At 46.3% G+C, this 25,047-nt stretch overlaps 1 protein-coding gene across 1 annotated transcript in view; it reads left to right on the forward strand.

Moving 5' to 3' along the window:
* Window positions 1-25,047, forward strand: part of SLC6A11 (solute carrier family 6 member 11) — a 100,642-nt gene that overhangs the window by 22,463 nt on the left and 53,132 nt on the right. Inside the window, exon 5 of the mRNA XM_084901966.1 lies at window positions 5,157-5,289. Within this exon, the coding sequence (XP_084758092.1) occupies window positions 5,157-5,289 (133 nt within the window). The remainder of the gene's footprint in view (window positions 1-5,156; window positions 5,290-25,047) is intronic.

Consider the following 25,047-nt stretch of genomic DNA (forward strand, 5'->3'; position numbering starts at 1 on the left):
CCTGCATCTCTTTTCTGAGTTTTGCATCCAGAGACCCAGCTGCCATGGGGCATTTCAGCTCTCTGGGTATCCCACAAGCATCTCAAAATCCTCTTGTCTAAAAGTTTGATTCTTCACCTTCTCCTCTACCTCACTGGTCAGTTCACTCCTGCTCAACTAATGACCTGCCATCCACTGAAAGACAAACCTGGGTGTCAGCCTAGATCTCCCCCTTCCCTGCTAACTTCCCCTGTACCTCTGCTGCTCAAACCCACCAGTTCCCCTCCAGGGCCATCCCCCTACCTTAGTCCAAACCCTCCCTATTTATTGTCCAAATTCAGGCCAAGCTCTCTACACTAGACACCCTGTTCCGTTTCACCCTTACCATTCATTCTTCCCACTGCAGCCAGAGAGTTTTCAGAAGCATGAATCTGATGGGGTTTCACCCCTGATTCTTCCATGCTTCCATCCCCCTCAGGAAGGCTCATTGTCCAGCCCTTGCTTGCCACTCCAGCCGTGTCCTCCACCCCCATCATTGACGCTGGCTTCTGCTGCACTGACCCTGCATGCTGTGTCCTGCCCTGGCTTCACCGAGCCTTTTGCTGTAGGTGGCCTTTCTGCCCTCAAATGTCCTCTTTCTTCTTTGCCAACGCTCCATTGCAAACCAGCCTTGGCTAACTATTCTTCAGGTAGGAGCCATCTTCAGGCAGACCTATCACCACCTTGACATCCTGATGTTGGCCAGATCCCTAGTGAGGGTCCCCTGTTTTTCTCTGTCATAACTCTCCACGTCTTGCTCTGTTTACTCATCTGCCTTCCTTGTTAGACCACTAGTTCTTTAGGGACCCCAGGGCATAGCACAGTAGCTGGCATATGGCAGACACTTTAATAAGTATTCCTTGTATAGATTAATAAATGGGTAAAGGACACATACTGTATACTACTATTACCAAACACACAAAGACACATTAGGTAGCCTTGGGGCATGCAGTAAGGTAGCTCTAATTTAGAAAGAAGTGAGGAAGGCGGTGGTTTAATGTTATAGGACAGTGGTCGGCAAACTCATTAGTTAACAGAGCCAAATATCAACAGTACAATGATTGAAATTTCTTTTGAGAGACAAATTTTTTAAACTTAAACTATATAGGTAGGTACATTGTTATTAACTTAATTAGGGTGCTCCTTCAATTGCACTGCACGTGCAGGCCCACACGTGGTATTTTGTGGAAGAGCCACACTCAAGGAGCCAAAGAGCTGCATGTGGCTCTCGAGCCGCAGTTTGCTGGCCAGTTATAGAAGAATCTACGGGGTAACACTGTAGCTGAAAGTGTGGGCTCTGGAGTCAGGATCCCTGGGTTCAGTTTATAGCTCTTACACTTGCTTGTGGTATGACTTGGAGCAAGTTATGAATCTCTCTGTACCTCAGTTTTTCCATCTTTGAAGTGGTGAAAATAGTTGTACCTACCTCAAGGATTGTTGAGAGGGTTGGAAAAATTCATGCTTGAAAACCTGGAAAAGGGGAGATATCATCGCTCCCATTTTACAGAGGAAGCTGAAACTCAGAGAGGTGACGTCCCCTACACAAAGTCACACAGCTGGGAAGGAGCAGAGCTGCACTTTGAGCCCATCTCTGTATGTGCCAGTGGCTGGAGAAGCGTGGGCATTGTACTGAGATTCCAATCTCTGGGTGAAAATCTCCAGAAATATTTTACTCCTATGGCCTGAAAAAAGGTGCTTTTTGAAGAATCTGTGTGCCTGGCTCAGAGTAGGTGCATGATATTACTTGTTCGAGTAAATGGATCCCTCCAGAGGGCTCCATCTAATTCAACATTTCCCACTCCCTGGCCAGTATGGGGAGGTCTAGTCCTGGGTCCTTTTTTTTGCCAGGGTGTTGGCAGCAAACTCTTCCTTATTCAGACCTTTCTTCTGTCCCAGTGCTTCGTGGGGGCGGGTCATTAAGAAAGCTCTTTCCCAGGAAGAGCTGTGCCTTCTCCAAGTCCCCGGAGCTGAGTGCCCAGCCCCCAAGCTCTCAAAGGCTGCCCTTGTGGGTTTCAAAACAACCCCACAGCCCTGCGGGCTGAGAACCTGGCCCCCGAGCCTGCTTTCTTTAGAAACCCAAGGCCCATGGCTGGTTAGAGTCAGCGCTGGTAACTCCTAAAGAAAATAGTTTGAGGATGTTTTCAAATAGTGTCTGGTGAAACAAGAGAGCAATTCATCCCGCATAGCTTTTAGTAATCTGCTTCCCATTCTGGGAATGAGATTGTTCAATTAAGCGAGAGGACGCCAAAGCAGGCTGCAGGACTCGGAGTTCACAGCATCCAAAATGTGGAAGAGAGGGGACCTGCGCCAGCCCACTCCTGGCTGGTCTGCTCCTTCTTGCTCCCTCTCTCTCTGTCGTTTCCAGCTTTCAGTTTCCCGGTTCAGAAAACAACTACCTCAACAAGAAGGCATGTGTGTGCATGCATCTCTGCTAGCTGAGGACCTTGTGTGCATGCTTTTTTTAAAATCAGAAATTCAGAGGCTGGAGTGGAGTGGGACGGAGCACACCCAGGTCCTTTCCCTGGGCAGTGACACACTTTCTGTCCCGCTCTGGGTTGTCCCTTCTCATTCACCAGCTGATGAGCTATCGGGGCATATTGGGGGCAGTTTGTAAGATGGTGGGTATATGTTGTCTACAAGGCTCTTAATCTGGAGACAAGGGGGTCAGTGAGCCCCCCGAAGTTCCTGAAGAATGTTGGGAATGGGTGCTACTACATCAGGGCATTTCTGGGGCAAAAGAAGCTTCTCACAGGATCCCTAACTACCTACCCAAAGCCCTCCTTTCCAAAAAACAAACAAACAAACAAACAAATAAATAAATAAATAAATATTGAAAATTATTCAGGTGGAGTTGGTAGGTCCTTCCTTCCTTGCCAGTAATCCTTGGGGAAATGTGGCAAAATGCGGTTTCCCGGGGACCATTCCACAAATATTCGGACTTCAGTGGATCTGGGATGGAGTGCAGGAATTTTTGTCTTTTGGCAAGTACCCCACAAGGATTATGCTCTGGGGCTCGCTGCTCTCCTAAAATAATACTCTGTAGGCTTTCGTTTAATAAGGCTTGTAGTTTTAAAATTAATTAAAGCCAGAGACTGCTAAGACATAAGATGCAAATAAAGTAATGTCTGCTAAAACTATGTGGCCGTCGCCGTTCTTTCTCAAGTAACTTGGACTTCTTTTGTGTCTAACTTTTCATAGTCAAGGGCAAGAGCCATGCCATGTGTACCATTTTACCCTCAGTACCTTATATTCATATAATGCCTGGCACAAGTAGTTGCTCAATAAATTTGCATTTATGTGGATGTTCCCACTTCTGGCTATAGGTTGAGAGCTGGCTTTCTTTTGAGTCAAGTCCATGGCTGCACACAGCCTGATTTTATTTGGGGGACTGCCTGATTTCTCCTGTGGGGGTTGGGGCTGGAAGGAGCCTGCAGACCAGTGCTAATTGGTGTCATTGAGTAATTAATGCAGAATCAGGCCCGGAGCGGATTCCCAGGGAGACAGACACTGAGGAAGGCTTTCATGCTTGGTGGGATGGGAGCTGCTTTCTCAAAGGACAATCCCAGAGCACAGAGGCGACTGGCGTGGTCTGGTGGGGGTGGTTTGGCAGCCTGGATGGGGTTCGTGGAGCAAGTTTGGAGGGGGTTTGTGTTGGTGCCATGGTTCAGCACAATATGGAGCGTGGCAAGTTTGACTTTAAGGAAACACAAACCCCAGGCGTGGGCTCCGGGAGCCAGACCTGTGTCAACTCTGAAGAATTGATGGGTTCTGAGGGACTGTGTGGCTGGAGGCATTGGCTCAGCGCACTCAGGGATCCTTTCTCTCCTGTAGCCTGGGCCCTTTGGGATACCCCTTCCCCTTGGCATGTTACTCAAGGCTCTTGATGATGCCTCTGTTTACCTTTCCTGCTTTTCCCTCTGATAGCTGTGCTTCAGCAATCCCCAAGTATCCCAGATTCATTTTCTGGCCTTTGTGCATGCTATTCCCTCAACCTAAAACAATCTTTACCCTTAAATTCCATCTTTCACAGTGGCCTCAAATATCATTTCTTCCAGGAAGCTTTTCCTGGCCCCCTCTAACAGTCAGGATAGGTTGGTTTATGCTGCAGTAACAAACATCCCAAAGATCTCAGTAACTTAAAGCAACGGAGTTCATTTATCACTCAAGAGCTTGGGCTTCTAGAGGCTCCATCTTGGCACTTGCTTCTGTCGTGATCAACAGCAGAGGAAAGGGGACATGGTGAACCACACCACCTGGCTCTGAAAGCTTCTGTCTGAAGTGACACAGATGTCATTGGCCAAAGTGAGTTCAGCAGGCCAGGGTGTGTGATCTCCCCTGAGGTAGGGACCTGAGAGTTTATGGACATCCCTGTGGTCTCCCACAGGAGGGAGGTCTTGGTCTAACCCAGTGGTTGGCAAACCGCAGCTCACAAGCCACATGCGGCTCTTTGGCCCCTTGAGTGTGGCTCTTCCACAAAATACCATGGGCTTTTGTTTCAATACTACAGTGCGATTGAAACTTTGTGGCCCATACGCAGAAGTTGGTTTTCTGCTCTCAAAAGAAATTTCAATGGTTGTACTGTTGATATTTGGCTCTGTTGACTAAGGAGTTGGCCAACCACTGGTCTAACCAAAGGCCTTGCACTTCCCCATCATATCCTTACTATGTTGCACTGTGAACCATCTGCTAACGGGGCCCTCTTTCCCCCTATACGTAGGGGTGTCGAACTCAATCAGAGAAGGGGCCAAAATCTAAAATCCAGCCTAAATCACGGGCTGAATGGTTTACTGAACAGTCATAAACTGACAATGTCATAAACTGACAGCGGAGTGCAGTGATGACAGCGCGGTGCGGGCCACATTGCAAGGCCTGGCGGGCTGGATTTGGCCCGCGGGCCTTGTGTTTGACACATGTGCCCTATAGAGTGACTCTATGAAGGCAGGGGACTGGGTCTTGATCCTCTCTGAGGCCCCCACCTCCAGCCCTGGGTTTGGCTCAGAGGATGCTGGGTGAATGGTGGATGGTGGGGGAAGGAATGAGCGGGCTATCCCTGCCCCTTTGTGGTACTAGCTTTGCTCAAGGTTCGGTTGGGGCGGGCCTTCTTCAGCCCCTGTGACCCATGGCCTTTTCTTCTGCAGGCGCCGGGTCCTGGCCATCTCGGATGGGATTGAGCACATTGGGAATCTCCGCTGGGAGCTGGCCTTGTGTCTCCTGGCAGCCTGGACCATCTGCTACTTCTGTATCTGGAAGGGGACCAAGTCCACAGGAAAGGTAAGAGGCGCATCTTCAAGCAGCTAGCGCAGACAGCTCACAGGTTACCCAGAGAGTGCCAGAGAGTTCATGTTGCAAAGACTAGTTCTTAAGTTGGGAGGTAGGAGGAGCACTGGAAAGGGAGTCCACTCAGGAGGAGCCTAGAGCTAGAATCCCAGTCCACCACTTATTTGTCTCACAGCTCAGGGCTATTCACTTCTACCTTATGAACTTCATTTGACTTATCTGTGAAATAAAAAAGCCTTATCCTATCTTCTTACTGAGTTGAGAGTCAGTAAAGGGGCACATGGAAAGGGGCATTAAAGTGCTTTGAAAACCAGGAAGTGCTAAACTATTACCAGGTGTTTTTTGTAATTTATTTTGTTTTTTAATATATTTTATTGATTTTTTATAGAGAGGAAAGGATAGGGAGAGAGAGTTAGAAACATCGATGAGAGAGAAACATCAAGCAGCTGCCTCCAGCACGCCTCCTACTGGGGATGTGCCTGCAACCAAGGTAGATGCCCTTGACTGGAATCGGTCCTGGGACCTTTCAGTCTGCAGGCTGATGCTCAACCCACTGAGCCAAACCGGTTTTGGCAGTTTTTTGTAATTTAGACATGTGCTCCTGATGTGTGCTAGTGCAGGTAATACCTGCTATCTCCACCAACCCACCCAAGATCTCACCTACCTGGGGTCTGTGGAGGGAAGGGCAGACACTTCCATTTTGTTACTTTGCTGTGCCATTTACACCATATGGCCCCCAGGGTTGCAGCTCCTCAATAAAGAGAAATGGGAGAAGACAGTGGCTCTTAACTGGCCCGGGTGTGGCTCCTGCAGTCATGGCTGCTGGCTATAACCTGATGGCAGGAGGCTGGGAAATGTAGGGGAACACACGGACGTCTGGTGAGCATATCTGTCTATGCCGCAAGGATCGATGGAGATTATGAACGTGTAGCTCATAGTGAAGTCCAGGGCACTTTTTGTTTTGTAAAGAGAAATAATTTCTAACATTTAGAAACTGGGAGAATTCATGTGGGGGAAAAAGAAAGAGGATTCTGGCATCCCATGGAATGTTGAAAGATTTGGCAATACTGAACTTGCATGCCTACATGGCAGAACGTGGCTGAGCTAGCAGCAGCCACCTCCTAAGGATACGTGGTTGGCTACAGTCCCTACCATTCCCTATTGCCCCTGATCCTGTGACTGAGCATCAATGCCATTATTTTCCTCCTTTGTGCCACTCATTTTTTCTTGTAGAAAAGAGGAAAATGAAGTTTTCTTATACCTAGGTCACCCTGACCAATCACATCACTCCTTGCCTGCCTGCTTCTGGGTAGGCCGTTGCTCATAAACTTGATTATAAACTACTGTCTGGGATCAGGAGCTGGAAACAAAACAAGAAGTTGTCAACTCTTCCCCCTTTTACAAAAGATGCTCCCCTCATTCCCCCAATGGTAGGTTGGATAAAGAGGAAAGTGCTAGAATGTTGGAGATGAGTGGACCTACAAGAGGGAAGTTAGGAGAACACAGAAGAGATATGAACAAGCCCTGTGCTGTAATCCAGGAAGCTGAGGCCTAAGGAGAACAGGATTTTTCTGGTTTTTCAAATATAAAAAGCATTGCTTTCTTGATCTACTTCTTTAGACAACGTACACATCACTCCTGTCCCTCTCCTTGCTGCCTCTTCTGGCTAAAGAGGAGGCATATGACTGGAGGGCTTCAGAGCCAGGCTCTGGAGTCAGGATTCACATCTCAGGTCTGTTGCTCACTGGCTATGACCTAGGGCACATCACTTCCTGATCCTCAGTATCCTCTTCTGCAAAACAGGGATTAATAACTGAGCTTGCCTTATGGGGTGGTTATCAGAAGGCAATGCAAGAATGCATGCCCAGAGCTTAGCAGGGTGTGTAACTAATAGTAAGGGCTGAGTAATGGTGGGTTTTTAAAAAATCTTGTTACAAAAATAAAATTTATTTGTTCAAGAAATAGTTTCTGAATATCTACTCTGTACCTAGCATTATTCAGTGGGTATTTAAAGATTAATAAAATACAGCCTCTGCCTCCTCAGCTAACAGGGAAAGTGCACTGTGAACCATAGGAGAAGGGAGGAGATGTAATGGCTGGTATTATTACTGCTTCTTCTATGATTACACATCCTCAGGAGTCGATGCCGAGGCCGGGGGGGGGGGGGGGGGGGGCGGGGGGGGGCGAGCATTGTGCCTGGTTGCAGGGAGGGCTTGGACAAGGTTTTGTATATGCATGTGAGTGTGTTGTCCATGTACACATGTAGACTTGAACTTCCCAGGACAGGGCTGTGGCAAAATTTGGATCCACTTAGGTCTTAGGAGAAAGCTCAGTTTCACCGTGGGGCCACATGCCATTGGCTGGGCCATTGAGCCTGTGTGTTAGAGAATTTTTATTTTTATTTTTTATTTTTGTCTGAGAATTCTGATACAGGAAAAGTTTCAAGTAAGGACTGGCAGGCCACATTCTTGGGGATTTCAGAAGCGGCATATGGGAAGGGAGGGAACATTCCTTCATGGCCTTCTGCTCACTCCACACTCCGTTGGGGCTTTTCATCTACATTAGCACATGAATCACATGAACTGGGGAGATATTGCCTCCGTTTTGTTGGTAGGTGGAGATCCTAAGGCTGAAAGGTTGAGTAGCCTGGCCAGAGTTGCATGGCAAGTTTGTGTCTCAGCACTGACCCAACTTGCCTGTCCGTGGACTCGATTAAAATTTAGGACAGGTGGTGTTTGAGTGATGTCCTTTCACACATCCTCTCTGAGTCTATTTTTTCTCATCTCTAGTAGAAATGGTAATGATAGCAGTAGTAATAATATTTCTGAGTAGTAATAGGTCCTAGTTATCGAGCACTTCACATGCCCATTGCATTCAAACCTGGAAATAAGCCCAGAAGATAGTAGGGGCTAGCATTATCTCCATTTTACAGATGAGAACATAAAGCCTGGAGGGTTTAAGTAATTTGCTCAAGGGCCCTTAGGAAGGAAGCGGAAGGCCAGGATTAACCCCAGGCTTTGGTGATCACATAGCCTATGCTGTGGATGAGTGTACCCTCAGGCCTGCCATCTGGGGACAAAGACAATTTTCTTATGGGCTGGTTCTGAAGAGACAATTAATGCAATAGATTAATACATAGTAGGTACTCCATGGATGTTTGTTGCAGCTGGATCTAAATATGCCTTTAAGGGAAATGCCGACGTCAGATGAGCTATTTTCCTAAAGACTGTGTTTCAAGGGCTCTTCCCGTGCTCCGTGCCCAGGACTAGTGTGAGCACCCAGGATGAGCTGGGGTTTGCTGTGAGATTCCTCTGAGTCTGTGTGTTCACACCTACCCTATTGGATGGATGAGGAAACAGGCTCAGAGAGGGGAAGGGGCTTGTCTGAGGCCACACAGAGAGTGAGTGTCAAGTGTTGTGTCAGAGAGGCGAGCTGGTGGCCCAGTTCTCCAGCTGTTTATAAATGACAAGGTTCTTTGGGTCAAATCTGACATTTTTTGAGCGACTAGGGATCCCTGGGTAGGAACAGGGGCTCTGCAAGAGAGGGTTTGATGCTTTCGTTACTGATTGTTTTCACCTCACCTTGGACATGAGCCCAATATCCAAAGGTTTTGGGGGGGTTCTGTACAAAACATCTAAAAATAAACATCGAATCATCTGAGTCTTCCCGAGTGGGCAGAGGTCACCCTGCTTCTCACCTGCTGGACCCTGGCCAGAGCTGCTTTCATGAAACTGTTCAAGGAAGGAGAACCCTATCTCTCCACTAAGTTCCAGCCACTTCCTATATCCAGACCTCAGCAAAAATTTCTGAAATTTTAAATTCGAGAAATAGTTCCAAGCTCCCTCTTTCTCCAAGATAATAACTTCAATTCAATTCAATGAGCATGACCCCGGCTCCTGGGGGCATATGTTTTAGGCTCAGCCTTTGAGCAGTTGGTTGTCTAAGTGGTGATTTGGGTTCAGGTCACAAATAAGTAGATCACTGCTGAGGCTGTGACAAGGCCACGGGTGAAGGCCTGGTAGTGCTCTCCAGGGCCCAGAGGCCGCACTGGCACTGGCATTAGCACCTCCTCCAGGGACACCCTCTGCAGGTGTCCTTTAGCTCCATCCTCTCCTGTGCTCTCCGCAAGTACTTTACAATCTTCTGATGTCACAGAGGTTGGCATTCAGGATCCCCTGAGTCAGAGCGAGCAACTGCTACTCTAAGAAAAATCTGCCTCCGGGTTGGCAAGATGCTAACGAGGGGCCAGCTTCAATATGTAGTGAGATGCCCTTGGCTGCTGCTTAATAAACCTTTGTGGAATAAATTCCACCTGTGTCTGGGGCTCCCTGCAAGTGCTGGGGTACACTGGGGAGGACAGTTGAGGGTTCTAAAATACTTGCTTTCTTTAGGAGGAAACTTTCAGGTGGTTTGTAACTTGTCATCTTCTGGATGACAGTTTCATTCTTAATTGGAAAACAAATAATTGAAATCAAGTGATGAAAGAGAACATGAAGACATCCTTGTGATTTTCCTGTGTCCTTGGGCTGTTTGTATTTAAAAACATTTGAGGGCATATTTAGGGTTACAACAAAACTGAACAGAAGGTATACCATTAGTTACTTTTCATATGGCCCCTGGCCCCACACATGCTTAGCCTCCCGAATTATCAACATCTCTCACCAGAGTGGTACATTCGTTAGAACTGATAGACCCATACTGACACATCATAAGCACCCAGAGTCCATAGTTTACATTAGGATTCACTCTTAGTGTGGTACATTCTGTGGGTTTAGACAAAGGTACAAGGACATGTATCTACCATTATAGTCCCATACGGAGCAGTTTCACTGCCCTAAAACCTGCTGTGTTCTGCCTGTTCTTCTCTCCCTACCCCTGTCCCCTTGCAACTATTCATCTTTTTACTGCCCTGTAGTTTTGCCTTTTCTAGAGCATCATGTAGTTAGAATCATATGGTATGTAACCTTTTCAGACTAGTTTCCTTTACTTAGTAATATGTATTTAAGGTTCCTCCATGTATTTTCATGGCTTGATATTTTTTGCTTTTGTTTTTATCACTGAATACTATTCCATTGTCTGGGTGTACCACAGTTTATCCACTAGAGGCCCCGTGCATGAAATTCATGCACAGAGGCATAGGGTAGGGCTCGGGGAGGGGTTCCCTCAGCCTGGCCTGCGTCCTTTCGCACTCTGGGAGCCCTCAGAGGATGTCTGATTGAAAGCTTAGCACTGCCATGCAGTGCTTAGCCCGCCACAGCCACTATGCTCACCAGCTGTGAGCCCGATTTCTGACTACCAGGTGGCAGCTCCTGCATTGAGCATTTAACCCCTGATGGTCAGTGCATGTCATAGAGACCTTTTGTTCCACTGTTCAGTTGATTTGCATAGTAGCCTTTTATTATATAGGATAGGATTTACCTTGATGGACATCTTGGTTACTTCCAAGTTTTGGCAGTCATGAGTAAATCTATTTGTAAACATTTGTGTTTTTACATTTAAGTCTACTATCTATTTTGAGTTAATTTTATGAAGGATGAAGGTCTGTGTTTAGATTAATTTTTTTGTATGTGGATAGTCATTTGCTGAAAAGACTGTCTCTCTCTGTCCTTGTTTTTTTTTTTTATTCATCAGAATCATCTTGCCCATCTCTGCCCCCAGCTTCTCTCCCTGAGCTCATAAGCCTGAAACCAATAATTTCTTTATATTTCATCCAATTATTGACCAAGCATGTCTACTTTAATCATCCTAATAAAAAAATGGATTGTCCTCTCCATTTTTATTGTTCAACTATCCACCACACAGCCATGTGTTTAACAAATACTGAATCCAGTACCTCTGGAGTGAAAATTGCTCTTACAATTCCCCATTTGTACAAATACATTCCTGATATGCAGAAAGATACAAATGAAATGCTTTGTATCCTAACAATCATTACAAGTAAATTTAAGGTGTCCTTCTATTTATTCTGTTTTAGCATATAAAAGCATGTAAAGCAATGTTACAATTTTGTGAAATCCCTAGAATCTGCTATGCATAGTTGTTGAAGACTGAAAAACTGATCATTGCTATGTCCTCTTGTAACTTTGCTAGGCCTTCATCTAATCCATGGATAAGCAAACTGTGGCCCAAAGGGCCAAATCCTGCCTATGGTCTAGTTTTATAAATAAAGTTTTATTGGAACAGAGCCACATCCATTCCTTTACATGTTGCCTATGACTACTTTTTTTGCTACTACAGCAGCAGACTTGAATAGTTGGGACAGAGATGTGAGACCCACAAAACCTAAAATATGCACTGTCTTATCTTTCATTAGTCTATTACTAATTCCTGTAGGCTGTTTGCCATTTAACAAGAAACTGACATATAAATTGTTGTGTCCGTCCCTCCCCACTCCCCCCCCCCCCAAAAAAAAAAAGCATCGACTGTTTCAAACACTGAAAAAAACCAAACAAACACTGGTGGTTTGCAATGGAAAGCTTTTCTGAAGGATCTTTGAAAGTTCACTTAGTTAGCCTTTTCAGCCTCCAGTTTTTATATCCAAAAGCTCATTTGCTATGGGTGTTGCTTATTCACTCATTCGTTCTTTCATTTATCCAGTAAGTGCTTCTTGTGTACCTACTATGTGCTAGGCACCAGAATGGGGCTCTTTTCACTGATGAGTGAAGCAGACTATGGAGCTATGGCCTGGTGGAGGAGATGGGGAACAGACAAGTCACAGACATGCTGTGGACAGGAGAAGGGAGGCTGTGAGAAAGAAGGATGAGGACAGGGAACTCCTTAGAGGGGTCAGAGAATGCTGTCTTGAGGAGGAGTCTTTATCTGTGATGGAAAGGGATTAGCCAGATAAGGAGCACATATGAAGTTCTCAGGTGGGAGGACTTGGTAAATTTGAGAGGTGAAGCATGTTGGCGCCCATGTGGACCTGATGGGGGCATGCAGTAGGCAGGAAAATCAGCAGGGCTCAGACCGCACGTGCCATGGATTTTATTCTAAGTGCAGTGGAGGGATACTGAAAGTTTTTAAGCAGGGGTAGTGTGACCTGATTTTTAGCCTTAAAAGCTGGCTCTGGTGGCTTGTTGTGAATGGATGGGTGAGGGATGGAGAGGCTGTGGGAGCCCTGTGAGTGGGTGACTGAGGAGGAGGTGGCAGTGGAATGGAGAGAAGTGGCCAGATCAGAGACACCTTTTGGTGTGGCATCATTGTTCTGCAGGACCCGCTGCTGTCCTTTGACTTTTGAAGGGGGACGGCTCATCCAGCCTCTGGCCCGGATGCTGTGCCCTCTGAAGGCAGCCATCCTTGCCCACAAGATAGTCAAAGTGCCCCTTCAGGCTGCCCCCAGCTGGCTCCTATGCTTTGCTCTCTCCCTGCCTGGTTTCTTCCTCTGTTCTCTTGGTGGTTGATTTATGGATTCTTCCCCCTAGTTTCCTGGTCTCCAGGAGCAATGGTTGGAGGGGAGGGTGCTGAAAAAACAATTCTGGTCCCTTTCCCGCCTCCTCCTATTGCCACTTTAAAGGAAGCTGCAGGATTAGCTGGGATTTTAAGAAGAATTCTGCCTTTTCACTGCTTTATGGCTCTGTTTTTATTCCTTTCAGAGCTCTAGGACACCAAGGCAGGAAAAAAGAAAACACACGCGCGCGTGTGCGCGCACACACACCCATACAGAACCAGCTGCAAATAGCTTTGAACTGCTTTTTTTTTTTTTCCTTTCCCTTCCTTCAGTCACCAATAAGTAGAGGAATTGAAGGTGGAGCAGGACTCTTAAATCGCCATGTTGTCTGCATGATGAGTGGCACTTAGTTTGCCCCAGGTCCTGTTCTAAAGTCCTTATTCCATTAATCCGTTGAGTCTTCACAACAACCCTATGAGAAGAGTATTATTATTATCCCATTTTGCAGATGAGAAAACAAAGGTTTACAGGGCTTAAACTGCTTGCCCTAAGATTATGAGGCATCAGAGCCCCTTGGGGTCAGGGAGGGTCAAGGTTGGGGCCCCTTGGCAAGGGAGGCTGCCTACTCAGTCTGCCTGCCCTACAGCTGCCAGATGTAGATGAAGCCTTGGAGGGGCCATGGAGGCTCCTCCCTTCAGAGTGTGCCTTTTCCTCCCTCCCCCAACCACCACCAAGGTTGGTTGGAACTGCCAGCAAGAAAATTTATTCTTCAGGAGCACCCTATAAAGTGGCTAATGGATTCAATCAGGCATAAAGCAGGAGTGAAGGGGGCAGGGGGAATAAAAGGGAAAGATGTGTGAAAGGGAAGAGAACAGGCTCAGGAAAGGAACTGGGCAGTGCTGTCTCTCAGTCCTCAAGTGGTCTTTGTTGCAGCCTGAAGCAGGCAGGGAACGGCGTTGGTGGCGGGGCTCTCTGGGCTGGCTAATGTCTGCATTCAGAGAGGAAACTAGAGCGTTCATGAGATGCATGCAGAGAGCCCAGGCGGCTGCAGTGAGGTCCCCAGAACCCAAGGACACCCAAAACTGCAGCAGCCGCCCAGGGGCCTTTGTGCAGAGTTGGGCGCGCTTCTCACACAACTGCGGGTTGGGGAGAGCCGCAGATTGTCACATTAAGTCAAAAGAGTTTAGCGTCTTGATTCAGTCCTTTCTTTGGCCTTGAATGACAGCATTTCACCTTTAGCAGGAACCCTGGCAGGGAGGAAGGTTGGAAAGGAGGGAAGCTTTGTGACTCAGTAATACTGTCTTTATTAAAGCACAAAGGCCCCCCAATGTCCGAGTAGTTGCTGGGCGGGAGGGGTTCTGTAGGGCTGGCCGCCTCCTGAGAAAGCCTGTGAGGCTCTGAGAGGGGCCCTAGTGCAGGGAGGCAGTTAACTCTTAGGGCACACCTGGGCACCTGGCACTGCAGAGCCCACACGCACGCCTGGGTCTCCTGGGACGTGGAACCCACCCTCCTGTGGGGCAGGCACAGAAGAGCCAAAGTGGCTGTGGGCTCAAGGCCAGACCCAGTGTAGTGCTGTTGGAAAGCTAAGCCAGGAACGAGCATGATGCTGAGCAGTAGAGGAGAGGGATAGAAGACTTGTCAACTGTGTATCTTGCCTCCTGAATTGTGCCAACAAGATTAACGCAGATAGCCAATGGCAGGAGCCAACATTTGACATTGAGTCTAGCCCCACCACTTGCTGGCTCTGTGATTGAGTGCAGGCCACCCTCACCTTCTCTGGCCCTTCACGTCATTTCATCTCTCTGGCCCTTTGTTTCCCCTTCTGTCAAGTAAAGGTGACAAGTTCAGTGATTGGGATGGAAGGTATGCTGGTGTCACTAGTAAGAGAATGATTGAGCTGGGGTTGGAGCTAGCAGCCAGAGCCCACTGCAAAGGGAGGAGGGCATGGGGTCAGCATATCTAGAATGCTCTGGGAAGGGGTTGATGTATGTGAGCCAGCTCTGACAGATGTGTGGGAACTGTGAGGAGAAAAGGCCCAAAGAGGCATTTGGGGGAGTAGTGACAGTGACAGGGGCCTGGGCAGAATGTAATCCAGATGGCCAAGCAGGGGCTGGCATGTTAGGGAGGCACCTGCTTGCTGCTGGCCTGGGGGCAGGTTGCCAGCTCACACCAGTGCAGTAGGAATTGACGACGTCCACTGTCTTCCTCCAGAGTGCCTGCTAGATCCCCCCTCCCTCCTCACCCCTGTTGCCACCTGTGTCAGTCAGCATTCAAGCAGAGCAGCAGAACCAGCAGGAGATCTGTATTAAGAGATTCAGCATAAGGAACTGGTGATTGTGGGGTTTGGCTGGACAAGTCTGAAATCCGTAGGACAGGATGGAACTTTCTGGAAGAAGCCGACAGAGCTGCCCAGAGACATAAGTTCTTCATTTGGGAAACCTCGGTTCTGCTCGCAAGGCCTTTCACTGATTGAGTCAGGCCCACTGAGCTCATCTAGGATAATCATCCTCACTTTAAGCAAACTGATTATGGACTTTATCACATCTACCAAACACTTTCATGGCAATACCCAGATTCGTGTTTGAATGACCGGAGACTGTGGCCTAGCTACCTTCCACATTACAGAGCCTCCCATTACCTTCACCCAAGTGTGCCTCACTTCATACCTGGATGATGACACAGTTGTTCATTCTGCCAGGTGCCTTGCCAGACCCAGGCTGCTTGTCAACCACTGCCAGACTCAGCTTCCTTACTATGGCTTTCATTGCATGACTTCCCCTCAGAACTCTCCAGAAGCTCCCCATTGCCTACAACAAATTTAAAAATTGCACAGACAATATTAGAACAACAGCTATTTCAAAGCAAAAGAATAGTCTACCCAAATTGTTTCCTGTGTTCGCTTGCAATGACTGGCAGCACATAGCCTTATTCCAGCTCTTGCTTCCTCATCCACTATTTTTTTTTATTTTTTTTTTGCCCCACCCTGCTATCTTGCTCCTCTAGGAAGCCTTTGCTTGCCCTTCCCACCCGCCTTCTCCTTGGTCTTCTCTTGCTGGCAGCAACATCCAGCTGACCTGGGTTTGCTTCTCCTTGTTTTGTGATGGCTATGCTTGTGGGCCTTGGGGAGATTTCTTACCCTGAGAGGCAAATATTTATTAAGCGTGTCCTGTGTACCGTGTCCAGTGCCTGGGACTGCAGATATCTACTCTAAACAAGTTTAGAAGCTAGAGTGTAGGCAGATAAGTAAACAGGCAGTTACAAAACATTCCTGTGCCTGGGAAAAACTTGACCCAGAGAAGCGGTAACATCCAAGCTGGTTGTGAGATAGGGATGGTTATTAATTACCCAAGGATAAAGAAGAAATGGGATTCCAAAAGAAAGGAATCATGTACAGTGGCCCAAAACTAGAATTGTTCCTTTTTCCTCCCGCGACTCTGTCTTTTTCCTTTCCTCTTTCCTCCTCCTTATATGTGTTGAGTGAGCACCCATTGCATATCAAGGGCTGTTACACATTTCTTTGTCCTTAGAGTGCTGGGATGGGGCCTTTGTTGGTTAATTCAGTCAACCAACAAGTGTGTGGTACCTGTTACCTACTAAACCTGCTTGATTGTTTGGAGCAAAAGTTCAAAGTACCTCCTGAGAGTCATACAACCAAGCCATCCCCGCTGCCCATGGCCAAGGAAACAGCAGAGGAAAAACCTGTCCTACGGGAAAGGAGCGAAACATGAGGCAAAGTCAATGGGCATTGTCTGTGATCCCATGTGCAGTTTGTTGTAGGCACATGACCCTTTCGTGAGGAAGAGAAGCAAATGGAGGGTGATGGCAGGTCCATGGAGGTGCAGGGGGATGGAAGGAGGAATCAACAAAGTGATGGAGTCAAATTGACCCAGGTTCAAAGCTCAGGTCCTTCCCCATGAGCTAAGGCCGTGGTCAGCAAACTGCGGCTTGCAAGCCACATGCGGCTGTTTGGCCCCTTGAGTGTGGCTCTTACAGAAAATACCACAGCCTGGGCGAGTCTATTTTGAGGAAGTGGTATTAGAAGAAGTTTAAATTTAAAAAATTTGGCTCTCAAAAGAAATTGCAATCATTGTACTGTTGATATTTGGCTCTGTTGACTAATGAGTTTGCCGACCACTGAGCTAAGGAAACGTCATGTGCAGAGTGTCTATGTATGCCCAACATTGGGCTGGGTACTCTACATTCATTATTTAATTTAACCTTCATAGCAGACTGTCCGGTGAGTGTTAAGCAAGCCCACTTTATAAATGAAGATACAGAGGCCCAGAGAGGTAGGTGATACAGGGTCACACAGCTAATGGAGGAGTCAGGATTTGAACTCAGGTCTGCCAAGGTGGATCCCCAAACCAGTGCTTCTCCCACCAGGGCATGCAGAGCTGTCAATAAGTGCTAGTTCCCTTTCTTGCCTGGGTGAACATTCACTCACCCAGTAGTCCAAGTGCTCGCCACGTGCCCAGCACCATTGGTAGGCAGCAGGGAAGTACATGGGCAGAGGTGGGCAGACATGGGCTTGAGTCGCAGCTCTGCCTCTGGATTGACCTTGGGCTTGGGCCTTTCTTTGCCTCTGAGCGGTTTCCTCAGGGACAATACGAGCACCCATATCATTGGACTGCTAGAAAGGTTAAGTGAGGTGATGATGATGCTTGACATACAGTGGTCACACTAATCACCGTTGCTTTTATTTTATTGCTCATCATTTTTATAAATCCTTTCTTCCACTTTAAAGATTTCTCAGTCCAGTGGGGCAGGAGATTGGATTTACTCGCCAGAAGATAATTAATACGATTTGGAAAGATAGATTAACTGTCAAATAATAGCAGAGTCAGTACTGGTCTGAAGTTTGGATAAGGAGATTATTGTGTCCCGGGGTGGTCTGGAAAGGCCTCCTGGAGGATGTAGGATGTGAGCTTCACTTTGAAGGAAAGCCAGGTGAAGGGGCTGAGCTGAGCCTCCCAGTGGCAGAGAGGTAGGAAAGGGAAGTCACGGGTGGCTGTGGAGGTTGGGAAGCAATGGACTGGGCCAGATTTTAAGTTAGGGGGAGCACATGTGCCAGAATGAGGTCTTGTGGGCAGTGGGAAGCCATTGAGGATAATTGAGCAGGGATGTATTTTTGGAAAGTAGAGGGAGCACGGACATGCCTCATACTGTGCTCTATGCTGTGGCAGCAGCTGTTTTCCTTTGTTTGACAACTCCCCGTGTGTAATGAACTAGAACCCCCGGTGCGAACATTGGAGCAGATGATAATTCATTCTGCAGAAGCCAGACACAATCTTTATCCTAAATCCCAAGTATGTTGTGTCACAATTGAGATTGACCCAGTATGCTGATCATAATACCATCAACACCAGGAACCAAGTGCTCATCCCACACCAGCCCTGGCACTGAGTCTTTCACAGGCTCTGAGGGCTGCTTAAGCCCCTCACCGGCCCAACAGCCCTTGTTTATGATGAGGATTTGAACACCACATTTACCACCCTGAAATGCAATTCATAAATAATCTACCTGCACAGGTAAGTTCGGAAAAAATCTATATAATACCCAACTATATTTTAAAGAAAAGCAAAAAAGGAAGCAACTTACAATAAAACAAAATATGTTTCACGATGTAAATGCCCAGAAACACCCCAAACGTCATGGGAGTCAGGTGCTGGCCCCCACCTGGAATGAATCATTTGGATGCAAGACAAAAAAAGCCAAGATTCCATTGAATAGTGTTAGTATCTTTTCTCTATGATTTCTATCTTGAAATAGAGCTAACTACGTATATTAGTATAGAATCACCACAAGTACAAAGGCTGCAAATGTGGACTGATAGAAGGGTGTTGTATTGACCTCTCAGATTCCACTCAGATTCTGTTGCTGTTAATGACATGGTTTTGTGGAATAATGAACAAAGTTTGGTAAAGTACTGAATAAAGAGTATAGCCTTTCCTCAATTTACATGGTAATTGCATTTCTGGAAAACACAGTTTACATTAAGATGAAGTAAAATATGCTTTGAAGTTATATGTAAAACAGAGTTAGTTGCTAGGCTTTGTAATTATAATCAGCTCCCTGTCCCCAACCCCCACCCCCTTACACACACACACACACACACACACACACACACACACACAAATGTCTGGTGGAACATTTGAAAGTCATGAGAAACAGTGAAGTTTTTATTGTGTGGGAATTGTCCAACACATTCATTGCAAGGTTACCAGCTTTCCTAGTTCTTGGTCATTAATGCCATATCTGTCTTTGTAATAATCTGAAATGCCTCCCTCCCTACCATATCTCCAGTTGCCCAGTAGAAGACAGGACTGCTTTTGTGGAATCCACTAATCCACATTCTATCTAACTTTAATAACAACCCTCCGAAATAGATATTTTCATTATTATCTTATGCCTGTGTACAGCCCAAGGTCACAGAGCTGGGTCTGGAGCATTTAATACTGCATTAGTGTTTTATGGGGCCATGTGCCTTAAGATTAATTCACCATTCATTTATTAAACATCTCCTGGCTCCTAGGCACCCTGATAAGACCTGGAGACACAGAGGCACATATCCAAGATGTGGTCCAATATGTAACATGTGGGGTAGTCCAGAGAGAGAGAGATGGAGAGTTCGAGAGAGCTAGAGAGACTGCATGTGGGGGTCAGAAAAGACATAGGCAGTGTGACCGGAGCAGGCCATCCTTGAGAAGGAACAGAGAGGCAGGCTGGGTGGTGGTCGGGGTCATCTACAGGGCTTGTAAATGAGCCTAGTTATAAGTTGAGAGCAATGGAGGGCCACCAAAGGATTTAAAACAGAGGGGTGATAGGAGCAGGCTCTTCTTAGAGAAAGGTCACTACGATTGTGGTGTGGGGATCGGGCCTCTGGGAGCCAAGGCCGGACTCCATGTAGCGGTTGTTCAGCAGACAGCTTTGAGGTGGGGGAAAGGAGGGTGGGCTTGGGAAATAAGCAAGTGTGAATCCGCCCCCATGACTGAATAAAGAGGTGAAAGAGCCGAGTGCTAGGTGAAACCCAGGTCCTGGTGGAGTGCTTGGTGGCAGGGCCATGAGGTGGGAAAGGGAGGTTTGTCTGGAGTTGATGGAGTTATGCTCTCTCTGGGGAGACATTACATTTGCGATGCCTGGAGGCCAGACTTCTAGAAAACAGCTAGAAATCTGCAGAAAGCAAGCTACCCCTGTGAGAGCCAGAGGGCAGGGCTGGCTTCTGCTCTGTGTGTCCTCTGTGCCTATCACCATGGCATCTGGCACATAACAGATGCTAATCAAAGTTGGCTGGCTGATTGATTGATTTGTTAATGGAGAGAAAGAGTGAGGAAATGACAGACAGGGATGTCTAGAGCTCAGGAGAGACGGATATGGAGTGGAGTCTTTTGAGTCTGTATGTTAGGATTTCTTTACCTGGGCTCACAGATGCTTCAAGAGGTCTCTGACACCCTTATAAGTTAGGGCAGTGGTTAGCAAACTCATTAGTCAACAGAGTCAAATATCAACAGTACAACGATTGAAATTTCTTTTGAGAGCCAAAATTGTTAAACTTAAACTTCTTCTAATGCTACTTCTTCAAAATAGACTCGCCCAGGCTGTGGTATTCTGTGTAAGAGCCACACTCAAGGGGCTAAAGAGCCACATGTGGCCTTCGAGCCGCAGTTTGCCAACCACGGAGTTAGGGGATTATGTGGATATGTACACTTTTCTATGGTGAGTGTCCATATCTATTATCTGTGTTCCCCAAAAGACGAGAATCCTCTGATATGCCATATTTCATTATGTTATATTCCAGGAGGTACATAATTCTTCTAAGTAAAAGGGATGTTTATCAGAAACAAAAGTACTTCTAGCTACTCTGCTCTCCATGCCTTAATGTTATTCCTTGTGACACTAGAAGGAAATACACCAGATTTTTGTTGCTTTTAAATTTCTTTTTCTTTTTCCAAGGCATTGGCAGATTCTCCTGTCTGTTGGTAAATTATAATAGCAGTCAGTTTGCATGTACTGCAATAACAGCATAAACAGCTTCATCAACTTGTGGGTATCTTTCTTTCTGAAATCCATGGAGTACGTGGTTGTTTCTTTGCAATGGTGTGTATTTGCTTTAGTGTCAACTGTCACCTCCGCCTGTTTCTGTGCCTTTCTGCAGAACCATAGTGTAATCTTTTAAAGGGACATTCTAAACATTAAACAGCAATTGCTTTACATTAACATAATTTAAAATATTTGAAGCAACAAAGCTTGTAACTCAACTGAAGTGATGGTTTTAAGAACATCCTGTAATTCTGGTCCCTTACACTCAGGGAGCAGTAACTGCATTGTGACTGCCGCCTGGGGGGCATTCTGATTTCAGAGATAATAAGATGCACAGTTCTAAAAACATGCATTGTAAAGTTGATGGAATTGAAGCTCTGAGAACAGGTGGGACACCCAGGGAGAGAAGGAAAGAGGAGGGCAGAGGGGTAAAGATGGGACTTGGGGAGCCCAGAGGAGGAGGAACCTGAAAAAGAAGCTGGGTTTTCTGGGAAGGAAAAGCCATGGTGGTAGGGCCTGGAGGCAAGGAGGAGAGGGAAACTCCACTGGCACTGGCCATGCCTGGGTTCAGCAAAATATCTATAGGGCAGTGAAGCCCAATTTTGTACTTTTTTCTTTCGAAGGCTTTATTCATGAACAGAGGTAAGAGAGAGAGAAGCTGAAATCAAAGATAACATAGTGGAGTTATAGCTTTGATTTTGAGTGTGTGATCTTGGTAGGAAATCCAAGTGGACATACACATAAGGGAGTTGAAAATATGGGTCTTAAACTCAAGAGACACTGCTGGGCTGGTGGGAGAGATTGAAAAGCATTAGCAGATTGGTGGCTCTTAAAACCATAGGAGTACATAAGAAAAGCCGGAGAGTGGATAGAGAGAGAACTGGAGTGGAACGAGGCCAGACTTCTGGGAAACAGCTAGAAATCTGCAGAAAGCAAGCTACCCCTGTGAGAGCCAGGGGGCAGGGCTGGCTTCTGCTTTGTGTGTCCTCTGTGCCTATCACGGCATCTGGCACATAACAGATGCTAATCAAAGTTGGCTGGTTGATTGATTGATTTGTTGATGGAAAGGAAGAGTGAGGAAATGAACCTGTGAAAGATACTAAAAAATTAATGAGAAAAGGAAACAGAAAACCAGAAGCATCTAATAGGGGAAAGTCTTAAAGCTGGAAACTGGGAGAAGGGCAAGCGCTAAGAAGCTATTAGGTTTGACTTAATCAGGGGGCCTGGCATCCTCTGGGATGACTGCTGAGAGGAGAGGTGGGAGCCAGAAGATGGATCACTGTAAACTGAGGAAGAACAGGAGGCAAGCACAGATTCTTCTTTAAAGAAATGAAGCTGTTTGGGAAAGAGCGTGTTGCAACCAGCCTGGGTGCCTTGGAGGGATCCATGTTTCTCAGGATGCCTGACAGACAGGAGGTAGTATGTCATAGAGATCAAGCGATGCTTGCAGGATCCAAGCAGCTCCTTGCTTGTTCTGGCTGCAGACACAGTCCCTGAGCATTAGCTGACTCTCCTCTCCAAACATCCATCACAAGTGGGTTGAGGGCTAGAGTAAGAGGACATGGAGTAGTGTTTCTCGCCTGCCAGCCTCCCTGCACTGGTACATCCCTGTCCAGGATTTAATGGTACCCTTGGTCACCATAGCGACACCAGCCTTCTAGTCCAAGAGAGATGAATGGGGTTTAAATCATGATTAACCAAGGTACAGAGCATGTTTTCCAGGCAGTAAATAATAGTCCCTAAAGCCAGTGTAAGCTTGACTGGGCACTGAACGGAATATTTATGTTTGCTTGGGCTTGTTTGAGGATTTGTGTTCATTTTTGTGGTGTTTGTGGTGGAGCTATGTAAAAATCAATAGCATTAATTCTAGCTAATCTTAATTCACCATGAACTAGGCTTAAATAGTAAATTGCCCCATCCACTGATTTTAAGATATCCTGTGGACATGGATTTGAATTGGGCTCAGCCATCTTAATTAGCGTGGTTGCTATTTCAGTATCTTGTCACTTCAGGACTAGCTTTCTTGCCACCATGAAGAGCTTATTTCTTTCCCTGGAGGTGATGCTCCAGGCTGAGGAGCCCTGTGTGCACCATGCCTGACACTTCCTGCTTGAAGGGATTTACTCACATAGTACATTCTAGATCAGGACTCTTTGGAGCAAGACAGGCAGCTTGGGTCCCTTCAAAGCTCAGCTCCAGGAGGACCTCTCTAGCCATATCTCATCTCTCTGTGTCCCTGAGCTTCCTGCAGCTGTCCACTATGTGGTCCATCACTAAGCTGTCTGTGTCTTGCTGTCAGGGGCCTGGCTCATTCATTAGCAAGCTATCCAAAACCAGCTCATGGCCTGGACCATAGTGAGTTCAGTTAAATAGCTGGTGAATTGAGTTAAGCATAAAGTTCAATTTAGATGGTGAGGCTCAAGTGAGAACAGGGATTTGCACTGAAGGCCCATTGCAGACACATTGGATTATATCCTGTTTTGTTCTATTCATGGTCCCTGGGTCTGAATATGCTCATCAACTATTTACAGTCTGTGTCAGCCTTTATGAGATGCTTTCAGAGCCTACATAGATGAGTAAACCCCTTATCCTCCAATAGAGCCCAACCTAGAGGGAAAGACAGGTGTATGAGAAGGTGGAATATAATGAGGGTCATGTAAAAGGAGGAAAGGAAGATGGTTATTAAGGGCTGATGTGTCAAGTTGCAGGGCCTGGTGCTGTGTAGACATTGGCTCATTTAATTCTCACACTTACCATGAAAGGTGAGAACTGTTACCCATAGTGCACACTTTTAAAAAGAACCCAAGGCTCAAAATGATTGAATTAATTTGCTATATTACTATTTCCATTGTATAGAAGAAAATATTATAACCTAGAAAGGCAATAACTTGTAAAAAATCAGTCACATAAACAGAAAGTGTCAGGGGTTGGATTTGAATTTGGTTTTTCTTATGTCAAGGCCACTCTCCATATTGCCATATTTCTCAGTGAGTTGTAGGCTGTAGAAGGAGCATTTCATCTAGACTGGATGACCTAGTGCTGAAGTGCTGGAAGACATGGTATTTGAACTGGTCTTGATTTTGAAAAGTAGAAAAGGTGCAAAGCACCTTCCAGGTGAAGGGAATGATAAAAGCAAAGGCTTGCATGTAGGAAAGTACAGGGTTTGTTTAGGGAACAGAAGAAGTGCAGTGTGAAATGAAACTGGTTGGATTATGGGGACACTTGAATTCCCCATGGGGCTGTATAGTGGTGAGTGCAGGTTTTGGAGTCAGATGGATCTGACCTTGGATCCTGCCTTTTTATTTTTATTTGTGCAACCATGGGCCAAGTACTCAACTTCTGGGTGCCTCTGTTTCAGTTCTGTAAAATGGAAATGATAATAGTTTCTAACTCGTGGAGCTGGATAACATAAAAATAAAGCATGTACACCCAACTATAAATCTTAATCCCATTTTTTGTGTCTGATATTTCATTTATCCTAAACTGAGCACTTTTCCTTCTTTGCCCTCACTTTCAAACAGGATATTCATGATTACTAACCAATAAAGTCATGGAATCTCAGGGGTGGAACAGGCCATGGGTATAGAGGATTTTTATGGCCCAATCATTAGCAAGAAGAAAGAGAAACACCATTCCCTGGGCTCTTAAGATGTTTTGTTTCTTGCCCACAATGCCCAGCTCCTGGAGATGTCTCATTGATCCAGTCCTTCCCTTGGAACCCATTAGTGCTGGGAGTAGAATTCTGGGATAGGTATCTGAGAATTCTCAGCAATTTTCTCTTCATAAGCTACACTTGAGCCCCCATCAACTGCTTACCCTGCAAGCTCCTTTGTTGCTAGGTTCCTGGTGCCTCACAAAGGTTGGTGATGCTCACTACCCTTGGCTTTTCCTGAAAGTCTAGCCTTCCCCCTTAAAGGGCAGACTTTTTCCTTGTCATGTATTCATCTGTGATAAAACAGCTAGGGTCCACCCTTCCCTTCAACTCAACTTTTGAAAAGTCCCTTCTATCTTTTAAAATTGGAATTTGGTCTTTCCTGGTTTCGTGCTTATATAATTTTTTTTTCCCAATTCATCTAAATACTGTCTGTACCCTAGCCCTTCCACTGCCACTATTGTTGGATGGAGTTGGGACTCCAGAGGATTCTTGTTCATAATTGGGGCTTCTATTGCTCTCTGGCCTTCATTCTAGAGCCTGTCTGCTGAAGCTCCTCAGGATGACTGTGTATACTAAAATGTCCCTTCTGTACTGAATGTTTTTTCTTATTTCTGGGTCCTACTCACCCAGATTTTCCCAACTAATGAATTACTGCCTCTTTCTACCATTCTAC

The sequence above is a fragment of the Pipistrellus hanaki genome (genome assembly GCF_964339955.1).
Source record: "Pipistrellus hanaki genome assembly, chromosome: 13".
Classification (NCBI taxonomy): Eukaryota; Metazoa; Chordata; class Mammalia; order Chiroptera; family Vespertilionidae; genus Pipistrellus; species Pipistrellus hanaki.